The sequence below is a fragment of the Gobio gobio genome, assembly GCF_949357685.1.
Source record: "Gobio gobio genome assembly, chromosome: 7".
NCBI classification, from domain to species: domain Eukaryota; kingdom Metazoa; phylum Chordata; class Actinopteri; order Cypriniformes; family Gobionidae; genus Gobio; species Gobio gobio.
In genome coordinates, this window is record NC_137103.1 from 50,656,832 (window position 1) to 50,677,044 (window position 20,213).

Consider the following 20,213-nt stretch of genomic DNA (forward strand, 5'->3'; position numbering starts at 1 on the left):
ATCATTCTTTGGAGTGAGGGAATCTTTTGAAATGATTCATTTAAATGAATCATGTGAACCTGTAATCACGTGGGAAGGTCATGTGAAAGTAATTGGTTTAAGTGTGTGTTTAACCCTACATCATGAGTGAATCTTAATTCAGTGGCACTGAGGTCGGTGACCTTTTTCTTCACATGCTCTTTCGAAGCTAAGCCTCAGATGACTTCATTGCAGTAAAAACGGGCAGCTCTTCGACGTACGTGGAAGGGAAATGTCCTTTCTGTCCGTTCAGCTCACCGAACCACCAGCCCGTGTCGTCCTTCTGAAAGACATCCAGTACGTCTCCTGCCAGATTGAAGAGGGACAGTCAACAGAAAGCAGGTGCTGAGGGATGATGTATTAAGATGAACTACCATATTACCTTCATTAATGTTTAACTCGTCCTCTCTTTCTGACGTAAAGCTGTATAAAGCCTTGCATCTGCCGATAGAGCAGCATTCTGCACCTGTTTATTAAATCAGTTTGTGTGTTAAGAAAGCCTTGAATGGAAGAGAAGATAAAAACACGTGGCCCGCTGTTCACCTTTATCCTCTTCAGATTCAGTCACGCATCCATTAACCGGACCACTCTGTTGATCATCGACTTTGGTCGTCTCATTCGAGGGCTCTTTGCTTGTCATATCAGGGGTTTGGTTGGTCAGCGCACTCTTATTGATCATGGCGGTCCTCATGGACTGTCGGGATCTGAACGGAGTCTTTTTGATCCTCGTAGGTCGGGAAAGCTGCACTACACTGTGCTCACAGTCCTGGATAGAATTTAAAAACTCATGAAACATGGATGTTTTTTGGCTTAACCTTGTTTGTTAAAATTGTGATACTGTCTCTCTCCACCCTGCAGCCTTGTGGAAACCTATTTATTACACTCAACTGTAGGCCGTTTAAAAGCAATCGCATTAAAATATGATGCTAAACTATAGAGTTGACCTATTTTCTCAATTAACCCACTTATTATGTTTATATCATTTTCCATGTCCTGGATTCATCAAGGCTTGCATGTTTAATGGTGGTTTTGCATGAATCAGAATCAGCCAAGGATGGTTTAAGAGTTTCTTTTCACACTAGATTTTCAGATAAATCTATAAAACAAAATGAACCATATTTGAGTTTTTTTTATTCTATTCTATTTATCAGTCCCCATGTAGTACCTACACAGACTCATGTTTTTGTTCAACCTTTCCCAAAAGTAATATAATAGTTTTACTAAAATTCAGTGTTATTTTATTATCATTGAGATATTGTTATTATTATTATTATTTTGAATTAATTGTTTTTATTTTCTGTCTTCATTTTAATTTCAGTTCAAGTTTTCATTTTTATACATTTTTGTTTGTTATTTTAGTACATCAAGTTATGAATGGGAAATGTTTCCTTGATAACTAGCTCAAATAAAACGTTAGTTTTTCAATATTAAGGTACAGTATGTAACTTTTTGTTCAAAATGAACAAAATTTAAATAATGACTTAATACATCTTCAGTCCTTCTTTCAAAATGTGGTTCTGTCTTACCCTGATCCACTATGGTAAGCTTATTATAAATGTTTATATTTTAGAGCTGACGGGATGGTTTTTCGCGGGAAATTGTGTACATGCATCACTCGCTTGTGAGTCGTCAGTTGCTCCAGCTACTTTAATGCGTGCATGGTGTGGGAGAGTAGACTGGGTAAACCCAGCCTGATCAGCCAGCGATTTGATTTCGCCCTGCAGCTCAGTCTAGAAACCTGTAAATTAATTTCTACTGCTTCTGTTACACTTTTGCGGGAACCAATCACAGACTGGCTTATCCACCTGGCGCGCTATTGGTGGGTTTAACACAATGACGGATAGAGAAGCGATGGATCGATGCCTGTTGATCACGTCTCTTGTGGTCTGATTGGTTGAAGGCCTATCCAATTGCATAGAGTCATTTAATTTATGCTCGTTGATCACGCCTCTTGTGCAGTAGAAAATGCATAGCAGACTCCCCAGACCAATGTTCAATCTTAAATTGTGGGAGAGTGGGAGAGGTTAGTTGTTACAAAAAGCGAGAAAGGTTAACATGGATCATGCTAAATCTCAAACCTTCCGGCGAATCACCCATTTAAAAAGAAGCTGAAAATAGGAGAGTCAGTCTGCTGGTAAATAGAGAATGCGACAGTAATAAACATTGGTTTGGCTTTTCGGGGTGTGCTGTGGAACCTAATCGGTAACACTTTACTTGAATGTGTGTGCATAACTGTGCGTTCACACCGCCGCCGGCGAGAGCGTCAAACTTCGTTCTGGCCGCCCTGCCATCGACACTGTAGAAAGATTCGTGGACGCGCTGCCGCTCTGACGTAGATCGAATGCTTGGTCTTTTTTAGAACTGCATTTAAAGGGGCTGCAAAGCAAACAATCATGTTGATCGGCGTTTGTGCAGACTGACCACCGGTAGGGTATAACCGTATAATATAACCTCATGAAATCATTTAAATGTGAAAGTAAAACAAAAGCAGATTGATGGAAAGAACTTAACAATTATAGTTACATGTTAGCTAACGAAAAAAAACAATTAAAAGCAATTAAAAAATTGTGTGGTGTATAAATAATGTTGCGCGTCTTCTTATCAAACCCGGCGCACCAGCAGTGATCAACCTCTCCTCTATTTTGCTTGGGAACTAATGTGGTCGGACCCAAAGTTTCCAGGACAGCGTTCTCTAGAAAGCGGAGCTCTACTACATTCCCATTGGTTGCCACCGAACCGCGTCATAGCTCATTACCATAAAGTTGACCTGATTTCAACTTCCAGCCACTTTGACGCTCTCGCCGGCGGCGGTGTGAACGCACTATAAGACTGACATGACACATGAGTTTTATGCATGTTTATGACAACTGTCATTAATGGCGCTTTTCCATTACTAGTACCAGCTCGACTCGGCTCGCTTTTCGCTCCGTTTTCCATTGCAGAAAGTACCTCCACAATAGCACCTGGTCGTCATAGCGACGCCGCAGGAAACTTTTTCGTTCCTCGTTGCCCCATCAAGCTCTCGCTGGATCCGCTCTTCTGCAACCAAACAAAGGAAAACTCCTCGTTTGACCACGGCGTATTCTTTCGAGCTGCCATAATAGTTTGGCCAGAGATAGCGTGATATACCCATTACTATTTAAAAATGGTGGGGTTATTCCATAGACAGTAAAAAAATCATAGACAGTAAAAGAACACAGCGACCCCATATACTTCATGGAGAAAAAGTGAAGTCACGGAGAAGCATTGAGCTTGACGACGGAGATGTGACGTGAGCAACCTGTCCGACAGTGGCAAGTCTTCTAGTAGTTGTGCAAAGTGAAATCTGAATCCCGTTGTTGAAATATTTTGTCCCGTTGCTTTTGGCTCTCTATGGGCTTCTCCCCATGCTTCTCCCTTGACTTTATCAGACTTTATGCCTCCACGTCCCCCCGATTGCCTCATAGACCGTAAAATATTGTCTGCGAGCTTCTCCTCGGGTCTATACGGTAATTTGCTCAACAACGCGACACAGTCGCACGGTTATGATGCAATCGTTAGCCTATATTTGACAAAAACAGCTTCAACGGGGCGATAGTGTAAGATACAAGGTAATGGAGCCTTTTATACATTGTGGTATTTGTTTAGAAATAAACAATGGACGAATGGAGTCTTTAAACGCCTCAGATGTAAAGATATTCACTGTCAAAGTGAGGCCAAAATGAATGGGAGTCAATGGGATGCTAACAGCAGGTGATGGCTTGGTTAGCAATGGCCGCCCCTATGGAAGGTACGCTTTCCGGGTGCTGGATTACCGCCTTGAAAAAAATATTCAGGATACTCCGTCTGGTTCGTGCAATGATGACGCAATGAATAGTGACGATTGTCTCTGACCAATCAGCAGTCTGCCGTGTTTCACGTCACATTTTAGTATCGCCTCAGCTCGCTCAGAACCTCGCCGGAGGTAATAGGAAAAAAAGTACCTGGAAACAGGTACAGGTACAACTTTTACACAGTGGAAAACCAAACAAAGGTGAGTCGAGTCGAGCTGGTACTGTGTTCTGGAAAAGCGCCATATGTGTCATTCGCTCAATGATGTCATTTTTAATGCAAAGATGACATTATTTGAGATGTCTTTTGTTATGACAACTTGACATAAACCAATACATCATAACCTGTCATAATCATGACATAGTAGATTAATTATCAAACTTAAGAAACGACTTAGCTTTATGGGTTAACCTTACATTAAACTGTCATGTGGTTGGTTTTGACGTTGGCTGTCATGAGGCCATTATAATGTCATACATTTTTTTATGACCACTTTTTTCAGTGGCACAAATCGAATTTGTCATTAAAATGTCATTAAGTGTCAATACGCTGTCAAATTATTTTATAACAGTGTCATGAATATTTGTCTTGACCTAAACTAGAGTGGTACAAGTTGAAGACAAACAAACAGGGTTCCTACGGGGTTTGGAAAAGTATGGAAAAGTATGGAATTTGATTTGAGTAATTTCCAGGTCTGGAAAAGTATGGAAAAATATTTATGTTTCCAGACTATTGTCCCTATTTCGTTTTCTAAATATAAAATTAAGAATTTCTTAATGTATATAATAAATATATAATGTATACAATCTGGTTTTTTTCATGGCGTTTGGATCAGTCTGCCAGCGCTGCCGATCGTTTTTACACTTGATCTGCTGGAGTTTAGGTTTGCTGTGATTGGTTGTTATTTTGTTAGGCGGCAATTGCCATCACAACGCCCCTACCTCAAACTGCTTGACTAAAAAAACCTGGAACGTTGTCCTTGATTTTTACATTTGAGTGTGGACTTCACGGCAAACAAAATGGGAAAATGCAAGTTTTCCGAGGGCTGGCTTGCCAATCCTAAATATAAAGCCTGGTTAGCCAAAGATTTAAAATTTACAAAGAAAGCTATTTGCAAACTTTGTGTCAAATTATTTGACATGTGGGGGAGGCGGCAATTGTAAGCCATATGCTAGGCCAAAAGCATTGTCATCTCATCACAGCATCCACCACACAGTCTCACAACGTTAATGGCCCAGACCAAGGTGGGACCAAGATCGACCACATCAAGTCACGAAGCCCATAATGTACCGATTGACACAGCACTTTGTAGTTTGAGAAAGCAAGTTGGGTTTGAGTCGATGGTGGAGTTCTTAAAGGAATAGTACACCCAAATTGAAAATTTGTCATTTTATTTACCCCCATGTCTTTCAAAACCATAAGACTTTATTATATTAACACAAATTAATATATATATTTTTTTTTTAATCTGAGAGATTTCAGTCCCTTTATTAAAGGACTAGTTCACCCCAAACTGAAAATGTCCTAATCATTTACTCACCTCAATGCCATCCAAGATATCCATGCCTTACTTTCTTCAGTGAAAATAAATTAAGTTTTTGAGCAACCAACTGAGTTGGTGCCATTTTGGAAAGCATTGGGGTGAGTAAATGATTAGGACATTTTCATTTTGAGGTGAACTAATCCTTTAAATATCTTCATGTGTCCAAGATTTCCAATATTAACAAAAGTCTTATTAGTTTAGAATGACTTGAGGGTAAGTAAATGATGATAGAAATTTCATTTTTGGGCAAATTAATAACCCTTTAAAAATTTTTGACTGATTTAGCATTTTAATCGTTAAGGTCACAAAAGGCAATATTTTAATATAGGATTTCTAAATATTTGATTTATAATTAGCCTATTGGTTAAACAGTCTTTACAAGTTTGCTGTACCTAACAGCCAATTAAGCATTGTCAATTGACTTTAGCTCTATTTTCTAATTTTCTGGTTAATTGTACATGAACGTCCCTTCTGTTTCTGTAGGGGTTTACAGTTATTTAAATTACAAAATTACAAATATGAATAACATTGCACTGATTTAGCATTTCAGTTTGTGCTTTGAACTTGACTGGGTTTGGTTTTAAATTGACTTGTACAAGCAACAGTAGCTACAATTTTCAAATGTACAAATTTAACATGATAGCCTACATTGAGGTTTTGACTCAGAGTGTAACATACTTGTCGGCGCTGATAGCATTGTGGGTAAGTGCGTCGCCATGTAGTGCTGTTGTGCTTCGGGAGACCCGAGTTCGAGTCCTGCCTCATGGACTTTTCCCAATCCCGCCCCCCTCTCTCTCCCACCTTACTTCCTGTTTAGCTACTTTCCTATCGTAATAAAAGGCAAAAACGTCATTACTAAATCTTTAGAATGTAACATACTTGTTAGCAGTTGAAGTTAAATATGGTCGGAAAAATCTGTAGGGAAGTCTGGAAATTTGAGTCTGGAAAAGTATGGAATTTTGAAATGAAAATTGTGTAGGAACCCTGAACAAAGTAGGCGTTTTTGATTTTTTTGGTTATAAATTCATTTTTGAAAGTGTATATCTCAGGCACTGTGTGCTCTAGCACCCTGCAGAGGGTAAGGTGGGCCCAGATCCATTTGTATTTTGTATAAATTTTGCACTCAACATGATACAGACAAAATAATTTTTTCCACTATTATCTGGAATCTGGTGGAAACAGCCCAAACTGTCTGCAGGGTGCTAGAGCACACAGGGCCTGAGTTGCACACTTTCACTGAATTTATAACCAAAAAAATCATTATTACAGCTTAGATAACATATACTTACATGTTTATCACTTTTAGCAGTGGTTTATGAAACTTCAAAGGGTTTCCTTTAAAATGACCATAATTGTGTATTTAGACCACTGTATGTGGGTATGGGAAGCTTTTCAATTTGGGTAGGCCAAATCCAGGTGGAAATCCCAAAAATGGTCCCAGATTTTAAGTTGAAATAAAGTGCTTTGTGAACTAAACCAATCAGCATGTTCAGCGCCCAAGTCCCACCCCCGAAAGTTCCTGAACTTTGAAAAAATACTACCTCTAAATTTTTACCCAGAACTTTTAGACCCCGGTTCCTGTGGTCGAAACACAGCGAGTACCACCCCAAAGCCCCTAGTTCCTGAGGTGGAAACATGGCTATAGTGTACCTTTTTAACGTCTGTTTTATTTCAACAAATGAACATGTTTTTTTTATTGTTCTACTTTCGGGCTATATTTTGACCCTGCTAAAATTAGAATAAATTATAAATGAAATATTGCTTCTAGTACGGAAAAGGTGGTTTTCAGGATAGGATGTGCAAAACCTTTTCTTTCCATTTCGTGATGCTGTCACTGAATCGATGTCTTGATTTGGGTTTTCCCTCTAACTCCGCCAGACTGTGGGTCAGTTTGCAGTGCGTCGCCTCTAAAAGGTCCAGTTTGAGGATGGCCTACCGAGAGAGATCTGTCAGTATTTGGTAATATCTTTTTGTTTAAATATTAATAAATATTTAAACAGATACTTAACATGTTGTGGAACATTGGAATGAAATGTAACATCTCACCTCGTCCAGTAGCTGTTCTGTTTCCTCCAGGTTTTTTTTATTCGAGAAGTTTGGTTGGTCTGTGTATACTTTCACCATTTTCTCTAAACCTGCAAACCAGATTTGTGTGTCAGCGTTGAGCTAGATGTCATATAACGTGGACAATAAAACAGGACAGAACCACCTAATAAGATCTCTGAGGAACAAACCAGTTCTATTTAAAGGGGTCATATCACACTTCCCTGAGGTCCTCTTCTAAAATAGTGTCTCTACAGTTGTCCAATCGTTTGTTCTTCTGATATTTAGGAACAGTATCAGGCTCTCCATTCTGGCAAACAAGTGCCATTGATGTGCTTATAGCAGGGCCACGTGGAATCTGTGGACATTTTTTGTGATTTCTGGAAGAATCTGAATATGTTAAAAAGATTTAAGAGAGTATTGAAACTAAAAGCATTACAAATAAAATACCAAATATTCACGTCTTAACTTTTATTTAAGGTTTATAACAAATACAAACAGAAGTTTTTTTTAAACAAAGCTAGATCTCTCTTATAGTACATCCACTAAAAGACGGAGAAAATATTGCTTTATCAATTGTATTGTACACAAATCATTAAATAAACAATTTAATATCTTTAAACAATAGAGCAAAATAAATAGTAAGTAAATAATTGAACTACTTTTAATAGCTATAAATAAGTATTTTTTGCAGACAAGTGATGTTTCCTTAACTCCTCCAGGGTCAATTTTATTTTAGACATTTTAAAATAACACTCTCTCACTAAAAAAAAGCCTGACGCGCAAGTTGTGTATGCTTCTCAATGTTGGGCACTAATCTGCGGAAGTCTGCGGGCACAGATTCCGTGTGGGCCTGCCGATCAGGCATAACATTATGAAAGGTGAAGTGAATAACACTGATTATCTCTTCATTACGGGGTGGGGTATATTAGGCCAAAGTGAACATTTTGTCCTCAAAGTTGATGTGTTAGCAGGACAAATGGGCAAGCGTAAGGATTTGAGTGAGTTTGACAAGGGCCAAATTGTGATGGCTAGACGACTGGGTCAGAGTATCTCCAAAACTGCAGCTCTTGTGGGTGGGGGATCTATCAAAAGTGCTCCAAGGAAGGAACTGGTGAACCGGCGACAGGGTCATTGATTCAATGAGCCAATAAGGTTATAATAAAGATGTTCAGTGAAATTGATAACGTGCTTAATAACTGTACACTTTACAATGTGACCTTGTAAATGTATAGTTACGGTAAAATGGAAAATAAATTAAATGCAGGATATGGAAGTTTTTAAAAAAAATTCTTAGCACCACCTCTGAATTTTTATGCCTACAAGATCCAAACCTTCTCTGTCGCTTTTTGTTTTCGTGATGCAGTCCTCTAGACGCTGAAGTTTAGTCCTGATGCCATCTTTCCTTCTGTCTTTTCCCATGACTGTTTTTCCTTCTTCCTCCTACACACATACACACACACACACAACCCCATTTCATTTACATTCCTTCCACATGACTTAGTGTTGTAAACTCAAAGACTTACAAAGTAGTCAGCCATGAGAAATTCAGCTTTGTTCTCGTCCGCTGTCGCGCTGACATCCTCGACCAGTGATTGAATGTCTTTCTCCACATCAACCCTCAGTACGGCCTGTTCGATCTGTTTGTGACTCTGCCAAAGAAAAAAGAAAAAAAACTCACCTAAAAGTCAGTTTAACCACTTCAAGACGAATCTAAACGGGGCATAACTGCTTTTAATTGAACGCTTACTTTACTTTATAAATGTATTTTGTTCACAGTATATGGAAAATGCTTAAAGTGTTGCCTGTTTGAACTGAATTTGAAGTGAGGAGGTAAACTTTACAAAAACATTGCATGAATTAGAGGGGAAATAAATATGGGTAACACTTTACAATAAGGTTTCATTCGTTAACATTAGTTAACATGAACTAAGAATGAACAATACTTCTACAGCGTTTATTAATCTCAGCATTTACTAATAGGCTACTTTTTAAGATCAAAAGTTGCATCTGTTAGCATCTGTTACATCTGTTAACTAATGTAATTAACTAATTTTAACTGATGAAACCTTATTGTTAAGTTTTACCATTTATATTTACATATATTTGCATTTAATATTGAATAAACGTTTAACTGATACAACACCATATAACAGGAGCAGGTTAATTTACCAAAATACTTTAATTTACTCTTTAATTTTGTCTAAATATTATATGATTAAAACATTTTTTAAAAAGATGTTAAAGGCACAATATGTAAGATTTTTGGATTAAAATATCCAAAAACCACTAGACCAATGTTATATATTTTGATGACTTGTGTATCCCATTATCCCAAATGTTTAAATCCAGAGAAATAAGCAATTTTAACCAGGACAAGGACCGTGTCCATGCGTCGCCCATCAATTACATCCATACCCGCCTTACCCTCGATTTCCGGTTTTATTTTGTAGAAACCAAGAAAACACCAAAGATGCTTTAATATGTTGTGTGTTTTATTAGACAGGTGAGCAACTGTTTGGAGTCATTCATCGTCAAAAAACAAAACATTGACTACGTTTACATGCACCAATAATGTGACTATAATAATCAGAGTAAGGTCTTAATCGCAGTAAGATGTTTACATGACATGAGCAGTTCTCTTCACTCCAGTTCACATGCAATTTTCATTATTCTGATTATTCGCTAATAAGTAATTTTTATACCATACTTATTAGTTCAGATAGGCATACAGTATGCATGTTACCGGCCATTGTTTCTACTCGCATCAAATTCGTTATACATTTTTATGGACGTAGCTTATTGGATATTATTCGGCACCGTGATGAACATCGCAATGCCGGGTTTGCCTGCTGTCGTCGTGTTCTTGGCGCCGTCTAGATGAAGATACGGAGCAGAGACTTGCGTGCGCAGCGAGTTGTGTTGACAGAGTTTAGTGATTTGGAGAAAAGAAAACTTCAGAATAATGTCCCGAAGTTCATTCATGAAGTTGTGTGAACAACACACAGTATCCATGTAAATCCGCGCACATGCGCACACTTTGGTCAGAGTGGAAATAATGTGATTTTAAGGCGTTTACATGCCTCTTTATTGCGATTAAAATCTGCTTACGCCACCTAGTTTAATGCGACTATGGTTACTACGATTATGAGCTTAATCGCATTAGTTTGATCAAAGTATTGCGCTTACATGAGGTAAAGTTTCATCACAATATTGTCAAAATCCTATTATAATCGCATTATGAGGGAGCATGTAAACATAGTTAGCGTTATACAGCTCATCACAGTTAGTCTTATTGTTTAAATCTGGTTTTCTTGATTTACTGCGAGTAAACTGTACCATGTTTACCATGCCTAGTATCGATCTAGCTCACTGCAGTGTGCAACAAGTGTCTCATAGTAGCTGCAGAGTGAACGCACATTATAGCATAACTTTCAACACACTCAAATGTATGTAATCTGATAAAACAGTGCTGCGTTACCCCACATACGCATGAGCGGAAGAAGCGGAAGCGCTCGTCTGAGGCATAATAAAAGCTCCACTTCTCTTGAGCGTGTGTTGCACTCGTCTCTCATTAGTAGTCGCTCCAGCGTCATCAAGCTCCCACCCGGCTTCATACTACTGTACCGTTAATAAATCTTTAATACATTAGCTCATCCATGAATATGATATGATATACCGTCGGATTCTTTTCCACCGGCTGTAGAGGTGAAGACTACAACTCCCATGATTCAGCGAAATCAAGGCGTTGTCAAGTTCCGCCTTTGTTTTGAATAAGCGTCCTCTAGCGGTGAAAAATTTCATATTGTGCCTTTAAATTATGTAATATTGAAGCCAAATATTTATATTTTATTGTCATGAAGTTATTGTAACACAAAGTGTGGTACTGAATTTTGTGGTATTGTTTGGCAACAGTAAATAATTTTTTTTGTGAAAGTATTGAACAGTACTGAATCCAATTCGTAATTGTGTGGTTTGTGGCCGCTTTGATTCACACTCATGAATTCAAAGGCAGCATCTAAAGATCTGAATGATTCAGTTGCTCACGTGAATGACAGTCTGTGCGTATACAGTCATGAAGAGGCTGTACTTGTTTAGGGCGTTGGACAGAGTCTCTATTCTCTGCTTCTCAAGCTCCTGAATGATCTGAAATGCAGCACTGAATCAGTCAAAATGCAAGGGCTTCAGAAAGGATACAAATGTGAAGATGTGGAAAACAGCCTGAACCTGGTAGCAGGTTTTCAGCGTGTTCTCCAGCTTCAGCCGGATGTGGTGACCCTCCATGTTGGTGTTGAAATAGTCCTCATCAACTCTGGCCTGAAGCTCTGCTGATTTAGTCAATCTGTTAAACATCTGGACACAAATGAACGGCATTATATCACAAACATAACTGTGTTTACTGCTTTTCCCCAGTCAATGAACAATCACAAATACCTTCTGCTTCTCTTTCTCTGTACAGATTTGCTTATTTTTCTCCACAAAGCTGAAGAGAGCTTCATGTTCTCTTGTCAACCCAATCAGCTTTTTCTTCATCTGTAGAAACAGACATTTCTGTTCATATCATATTCTCCTTGTGGCAAAACTGCTTCTGAATTCCTTTTTAATATTGGGTTGTTTGATTTGGTTCCTCCGAAATAAGTATTTTCTTACCTTAATTTGCTCACTCCAGTTTGTAAGAACAAGCTTTCCGGACTTTTCGACAGCACTGTCGAGCTATACAAACAAGACTTAATTTAAACATGCTGCTGTAAATCCTAATGTAAATATACACCGATTAGGCATAACATTATGACCGAATAAGTGAATAACACTGATTATCTCTTCATCACGGCACCTGTTATTGGGTGGGATATATTAGGCAGCAAGTGAACATTTTGTCCTCAAAGTTGATGTGTTCGATCAGGAAAAATGGGCAAGCGTAAGGATTTGAGCAAATTTGACAAGGACCGAATAGTGATGGCTAGACGACTGGGTCAGAGCATCTCCAAAACTGCAGCTCTTGTGGGGTGTTCCCGGTCTGCAGTGGTCAGTGTCTATCAAAAGTGCTCCAATTAAGGAACAGTGGTGAACCAGCGACAGGGTCATGGGCGGCCAAGGCTCATTGATGCACGTGGGGAGCGAAGGCTGGCCGGTGTGGTCCGATCAAACAGACGAGCTACTGGAGCTCAAATTGCTCAAGAAGTTAGAAAGCTTGTTCTGATAGAAAGGTGTCAGGCCTCCAAATTCCCCAGTTTTCAATCCAGTCGAACATCTGTGGGATGTGCCCCACCTCGCAACTTACAGAACTTAAAGGATCTGCTGCTAATATATTGCTGCCAGATTCCACAGCACACCTTCAGGAGTCTAGTGGAGCCCATGCCTCGACGGGTCAGGGTTCTTTTGGCAGCAAAAGGGGGACCAACGCAATATTAGGAAGGTGGTCATAATGTTATGCCTGATCGGTATATGCATATGTTGCATAAACATGAAGTGGTATACCGGTCTTTTTCTTTTGCTGTGTTCATCTAGGATTTGACGGATTTCCTGAATAGCATCTTGGTTGAGAGCATTTCCCAGTATGCTGAAAGAATAAGCCCAGTATAAAAACTCTACAGCAACTCTCATGAATAATAGAAAGAGCCTCATCCAGTGTAGTGTCATACCAGTGGGCATCTGCTGAGGCGTACATTTCATCTGATATGAAGGACCACGCGCGATATGTGGAGCTTTGAAGAGGAAAAACTGTCAATGAGTTTGTGCATCAAATATTAACCTGCACTGCTGACACAGTCAACATGACATTACACTGCAAAAAGTCCTGTTCTAAATCTAGTATTTTTGTATTATTTTCCAGATACACTATCTAAAAGTCTAAAACTGACATGAAGAGCAACTGTACATAAGATATTAAAGTCTTAAAACACATAAAACCATCTGTCAGTGCAAGACTAAATACACTCATAATAAAGATACATTCTCTGGAAACAAGATTTTAATATTTTCTAATGTGTTGCTTTAATTGTTTCAAGGATTTTGAGATATTTGCACTCGTTAAAAATATAATTAGAAACCTATTTTTTTTTTAATTGCATTGTATTGGCATTATCTATAAATAGTGTCTTAGAATTTATATTATTATATAATTTGCCATATATAATAATATTTTTTTATGTTTTATATATGTATATATATATATTATGGCAGTAAACCATATATATATATTTATACTTGATATTTTTATATATAAGATATAATCTATATATTATGATTTGTATACTATATATATAAAACTAAAATAAAAAAGATATAATAAACAGATGCATGCTCACTAACCTGTCGCTCATCTCTTTGGAGACTTTAAGGAGTTTCCCTGCGATCTTCTGAAGTCCTTTTGAATAGTTGATCTCCAGTTCAGATCTAAATTCAAAGAAAAGGTGTGAGTTGTGTCTGTCCTGCTTGTTTGCTGTGAGACAGCCGAGGATCCTCAGCTCATTGAGATTTTGTCCTGAACATTTCAAAGCACATTTTCAGGAGAACTATTATATTCTTTTCCATTTCATTATCTTCCCCTAAGAATGGAACGTTGAGCATCTTTAGTGTAATCTAGTCTTGGAGGTCAAATACTACAATAAACGTGTGAGAAGAAATGTTTGTGTGTTGGTATGTTACCTTTGCTGAAACACGGCCACGAGCTCTTTGCAGAAATACTCGCCATTCTTAGAGATTCTCTTCAGGTCCTGATACAGCAGATTATACTGGAACAAATGATACAGCTTAATGAAGCAGTTAACCACGAGACTGTCTGTCTGTTTCTATCATTCTGTCTCTATCTGTCTGTCTCTATCTATATTTCTGTCTGTCTGTCTGTCTCTATCTATCTGTGTGCCTGTCTCTATCTATATTTCTGTCTGTCTCTGTCTGTCTATCTGTCTGCCTGTCTCTATCTATATTTCTGTCTGTCTCTGTCTGTCTGTCTATCTGTCTGTCTGCCTGTCTATCTATATTTCTGTCTGTCTCTATCTGTCTGTCTGTCTGTCTATCTGTCTGCCTGTCTCTATCTATATTTCTGTCTGTCTGTCTCTATCTATATTTCTGTCTGTCTGTCTGACTCTATCTATCTGTCTCTCTATATATCTGTCTGTCTGTCTGTCTGTATCTATCTATCTGTCTGTCTGACTCTATCTATCTGTCTCTCTATATATCTGTCTGTCTCTATCTATCTATCTATCTATCTATCTATCTGTCTATCTGTCTATCTATCTGTCTGTCTATATATCTATCTCTGGCTATCTATCTGTCTGTCTGACTGTCTGTCTGTCTCTCTATCTGTATGTCTGTCTGTCTGTCTGTCTATCTGCCTGTCTCTATCTATCTGTCTGTCTGTCTATCTGTCTGCCTGTCTCTATCTATATTTCTGTCTGTCTGTCTCTATCTATATTTATGTCTGTCTGTCTGTCTGACTCTATCTATCTGTCTCTCTATATATCTGTCTGTCTGTCTGTCTGTATCTATCTATCTGTCTGTCTGACTCTATCTATCTGTCTCTCTATATATCTGTCTATCTATCTATCTATCTATCTATCTATCTATCTATCTATCTATCTATCTATCTATCTATCTATCTATCTGTCTATCTATCTGTCTGTCTATATATCTATCTCTGGCTATCTATCTGTCTGTCTGACTGTCTGTCTGTCTCTCTATCTGTATGTCTGTCTGTCTGTCTGTCTATCTGTCTGTCTCTATCTATCTGTCTGTCTGTCTATCTGTCTCTCTATCTATATCTATCTGTCTGTCTTTCTGTCTATATATCTATCTCTGGCTATCTATCTGTCTGTCTGACTGTCTGTCTGTCTCTCTATCTGTATGTCTGTCTATCTGCCTGTCTCTATCTATCTGTCTGTCTGTCTATCTGTCTCTCTATCTATATCTATCTGTCTGTCTTTCTGTCTATATATCTATCTCTGGCTATCTATCTGTCTGACTGCCTGTCTATCTCTATCTATCTATCATCTATCCATCTGTCTCTCTCTGTCTGTCTGTCCTTCTGTTATTTTAGTATAATTTATATATAGTATTTATTTATATTTTGAATACATTTTTTAATTTTGTTTAAAATTATTAAAGTTATTCATTATTAAATGTTGTTAAAGTTAATTCTTAATTCTTAAAATTCTTCATTCTTAAAATGTCTTTTATAATGTCTATATAATATTTATAAATTATTTATTTTTATTAGAATTTCAGTTTTAGCAATTTTGGTACTCCAACCAAAAACTTAATTTATTTCAGTTAGTTGCCAAGGCAAAATTTGTTATGCTTTTCATGGAATATTTATATATTATATTTAAATTTTTAGTTTATTTTAATTAACAAAAACGATGTAACACCAATGTTCAAGAGAACAGCAGCACCATAGCGACCACACAGTAACTGCCTAGCAACGTCCCGGCAAATCACTTGGAACCAAAACACCCTAGCAACCAGACAAAACTCCCTAGCAACCACTAGGAACATCTCTGAAACTGTCTCTAGCAGCTGTAAATAAATCTGTCTGTCCTCTCTCTGTCAACACTTTCAAACTTAGAGGACTTTAAAAACTTACTTGTGGAAGTTTTAAGGAAAAGCTTTGTCAAGTTAACAGCAAAGTCTCGACAAACGTTACTCTTCTAGTTAATAATAAGCAATTCTTCAGAATGTAAATGTGAACGAGTCAGAAGTGAGTTTTATAGACGTCCACTATCAACACTGACCACATCATCTGTACTCTGTTATTTTCCACAGCAGATATCACGTTATTAGGTGAACATATTAAGAGTTGAATGACATGGACTCACAGTACAGCTGCTCAGCGGGTCCTTCATCTTCACACTGGTCGTACGTTAACTCTGCTGTTCAAACTTTGACCTCTTTCTCTCTCTCTCCGCTCCTGAAGAATGTATGCGGAAATCACCTGTGCCTGTGCACAAGATCACTGCATTATTAACCCACCATAAAACCAAAGGAGTGGCCCAGCCCTTGCTGTAGAAATCACTGTTTCGCTTTGCATGAAGTTTTGGCTTGACGTTTGTCTTGTTGCCAACAGGCAGTATTGTCATGTATACAACATTTCAGAATAATATAGTTAAAACTATGAAATAACACAAATGGAAGTATAAACTCGGTTACAATAACACTGTTTCAAAAGGTGATTTTCACAGCAATGCTGTAGAAGAAACATTTTGGTTCCCTAAAGAACCTTTCATTGAACAATTCTTAAAAATAGCATTTTCTATAGTGTAAAGAACACTACCAAAAATTGGGGTGTAACGATATTCAAACGGGACCGAAAAACCGCGATACACCAGCAACGGTACGTACCGCGGTACTTTCATGGTGTACTGAAAGCCCCCCACCCCCTGCTGTCCCGGCCCAGCACTGGCCCATTGTTGACCTCACTTTACCCATGTATGTCAACCAAGCGGCAACCTCCAACAGTTTCTCTTCAAGCCAATACGGAAGTGACTTAAACTGCAATTCATCGACTGGCCGCTAGAGACAGACTCCAGAAGGGAGCAGAATCTCGTTGAGCCCCATGTTAAAACTTTACAGTAGAAAAAAAAACATGTTTACAGCCTGGTAAATTGTGGTTTTGGTCTATACGGCTAATTTTGCCCTTCATGGCAACTGTGAGGGGGGTGAATTTTTGTATCACTCATTTGTTTACATTATATAAAGCATTACATTTCTGCATAATTAAGGGCGTGGCCACTTTGAGTGACAGGCGGATAGCCGTTTGTCTGCTGTCTGTTCATCACATGTCACAATCACCAGTGAGAGTGCCCCTGATTACAACCTGAGGGCACTCCACCCCGGAACTGTCACTCCATCAAGGACTACGGGCGGCAGTGGCTCAGTGGTTCATGTAGGTTGTCTACAAACTGGAAGGTTGGTGGTTCGATCCCCGGTTCCACCTGACCAAGTGCCGAGGTGTCCATGAGCAAGACACCTAACCCCAGCTGCTCCCGATGGGCTGGATGGCGCCTTGCATGGCTGACACCGCCGTCGGTGTGTGAATGAGTGTATGAATGGGTGAATGTGAGGCAAATGTAAAGCGCTTTGGATGGCCGTAGGTCTGTTAAAAAGCGCTATATAAATGCAGTCCATTTACCATTTACATCTCCCATAATCCTTTGCCCAGACTCATCAAGACTCATTGATTACATCCACCTGCACCCCATTACCTTGTTAGCTCACACTATATAAGCCTGGTCATGTCTATCATTCATTGCGAAGTCTTGTTTGTTGTATACTGCATTTCTGAGCGTCAGAGGTGTCAAGTAACGAAGTACAAATACTTCGTTACCTTACTTAAGTAGAAATTTTGAGTATCTATACTTTACTGGAGTAATTATTTTTCAGCCTACTTTTTACTTCTACTCCTTACATTTTCAAGCAATTATCTGTACTTTCTACTCCTTACATTTTAAAAATAGCCTCGTTACTCCTATTCCATTTCGGCATGTTTTCATTCCGGCCTGTCATAAAAAAACAACAACTATCCAGATAAATCGCGCCATCCGGACAGAGTGAATTTGATTGTGGTTGGATGAGAAGGATAAACACAAACCATTCCGACACCCTATTGGGTTGTAGGCGATCAATCACGCCTGCACCTGCACAAATCACACACCATGTTGCCAGATAGGGCGGGTTCTCGCCGACGAGCACGCACTTTCAGCCAATCAGCGATCAGCAGGTAGACGTGCTCAGCCTCATTCATGACTTTAGCCGGGTTTTTAGCGCGATAACTCATTGCTGTATATTCAGTGATCGCTATGCCAGTGGCATAAATACACAGTAAGTTGTATCTACAGTAAAGAGTGGGAGAGTGACTCAACTCTCAAACGTGAATTACACCTGTGACTCGAAGACTCTTTAAATATAACCGTGACTCCTGTCCATCATCATATACACACTCAGGACATCTGCAACTAGCAACCCCGACAGCTGCTGAAAGAGGTTAAAATCAACAACTAATCCGTTTTGACTGTGCTAAGTGCATGTGCCATGTACTTCACGAAAGACATACTGTAGTTTTGTCAAAGCAAAGTGCAACACAAGGGTAAGCGCATTGTTGTTATTTATTTGTTGACGGATTATTGTACAGTATAAATGAATTACGCATTTTGACATTGTTGTGTGCATTAACGTGTGAAATGCCTGTTAATTACATAGCTTTTTCCAATCTCTATATTGGGCACTTTTTGCACGTAAATTGGCTTCTTACTGTTGACATTGAAAATCTTGTGTTTTTCTAAGGGATTGCTGTTTTGACAGTTTCTACCTGGACATATAGTCATATTTGAACCGTTTTACTGGGATTTTTTTTTTTTTTTTTTAATCATCAATGTTATGCTTTAAGGAGATAAAATGGTAACTTACTTATCAACATTGATTGGTATGGCAATAAAATAATATCACATTATTTTGGCAGTTAAAGTTTTTTTTTCTTTTTCTTGGAGTGACTAGTTGCCTATAAGTATTGTAAGAGGTGCAAACTTGTTATCAATAACCAGGCATGTTATCAATAACCATTTTTTTAAAAATATATAAATGTACATTTGGTGAGGTTTTTGGGCTGGAAATTGTTGACCCAATCTGGCCACACTGATCACACATTCAAAAAATGGTTATTGATAACATGCCTCTGAATTTTGACTTTTTGCACCTTTACAATATTTATAGGCAACTAGTCATCAAATCTTCCACTCCATGAAACACGTTAATGCTCAGTAGTACACAATATGGTTCTTTAATGTATTTGCATTGTCCTAAAATGCGTTCAATTTCAATGGGAATATATGCGGCTGAAACGCGTAGCCAAGTGCATCTAAAAATTTTCAACATTAACTTTTTAATATAAGGGGTGGTAAAACACATTGTTTTGAAGGCTTGATTGTGTTTGTGGGGTGCACTGTAACGTGTTAATGCTTCGTTTTTTAAAAAAAATCATTATTTTTCATATATTTGACATTTATTCTACACTGCTCTGTCCCTCCTTGTAAAACGGTCTGATGCTTTCCGGGTTGTATGAAGCCAGTCCCTCAAAAATACGCGATGGGCTCAGATTGGTTAGCTGGCCTAGTGTGTTGTGATTCGCTAACCGCAGTGTACGTTTATCGGAAACGTCACGCCCCTTCCCTTACCGGTAGACTGTGCTTTTGTCAGTATTAGAAACGATGGCGTCAATAAAACCATACCAATCTAAGCCCGAATCAGACCCAGAACATTTTAGTGAAGATGATCGAGCAGAACCTGTTCAGTCCTAATGAGTAAAGACTGCGGATCTATAGTGATCGCTACTGAATGGCACTGTTACTTTTGTATTTTTAGAACGATTATAGCCAAATATCTGTCGCAAGAACTATTAACCCAAAACACTAAACACTGGCTTTACTATAGTAGCCAAATCACACACAGAACCATGTTTAGCATGCCTGTAGATAAACAATACATAAAAGCTCTAATCAAAGAATCATTTACACTAATGGCAAGTTCGCTATTGAGATTTTAACGTTAGTGTTTGTAACGTTAGGTGTTCGTCGGATAACGTTAAGTGTGAATAAGCATTTAACAGACTGGTTTGCAGAACAGCGTTGTCATCTGTTTACTTCCTTGCTACAACCTATTACAGGAAAACACATCGATGAAAAATAAATCAGACTTACAGATTGTGGCCCGTAAACAGCTTCTGTTTGTAAATCCAGCTTTCAGGACAAGCCGTTGTGCATATCCTGTATTGAACTCGCGAACATTGTGAAAGTTTTCCTCCGTGAAA

The 20,213-nt window shown here is 38.4% G+C and overlaps 1 protein-coding gene across 1 annotated transcript; it reads right to left on the bottom strand.

Annotated features, from left to right (window-relative positions):
- Positions 1-187: 187 nt before the first annotated feature.
- Positions 188-16,257, bottom strand: nostrin (nitric oxide synthase trafficking; the record flags this gene model as incomplete). The annotated part of the gene is made up of 16 exons (XM_079822522.1): positions 188-324; positions 401-484; positions 562-784; positions 7,178-7,303; positions 7,418-7,506; positions 8,749-8,857; positions 8,941-9,066; positions 11,462-11,560; positions 11,642-11,767; positions 11,849-11,947; positions 12,065-12,127; positions 12,893-12,974; positions 13,057-13,119; positions 13,727-13,810; positions 14,063-14,148; positions 16,231-16,257. The coding sequence occupies 16 exons, from the start codon at positions 16,255-16,257 to the stop codon at positions 188-190; spliced, it is 1,623 nt and encodes a 540-aa protein (XP_079678648.1).
- Positions 16,258-20,213: the final 3,956 nt, after the last annotated feature.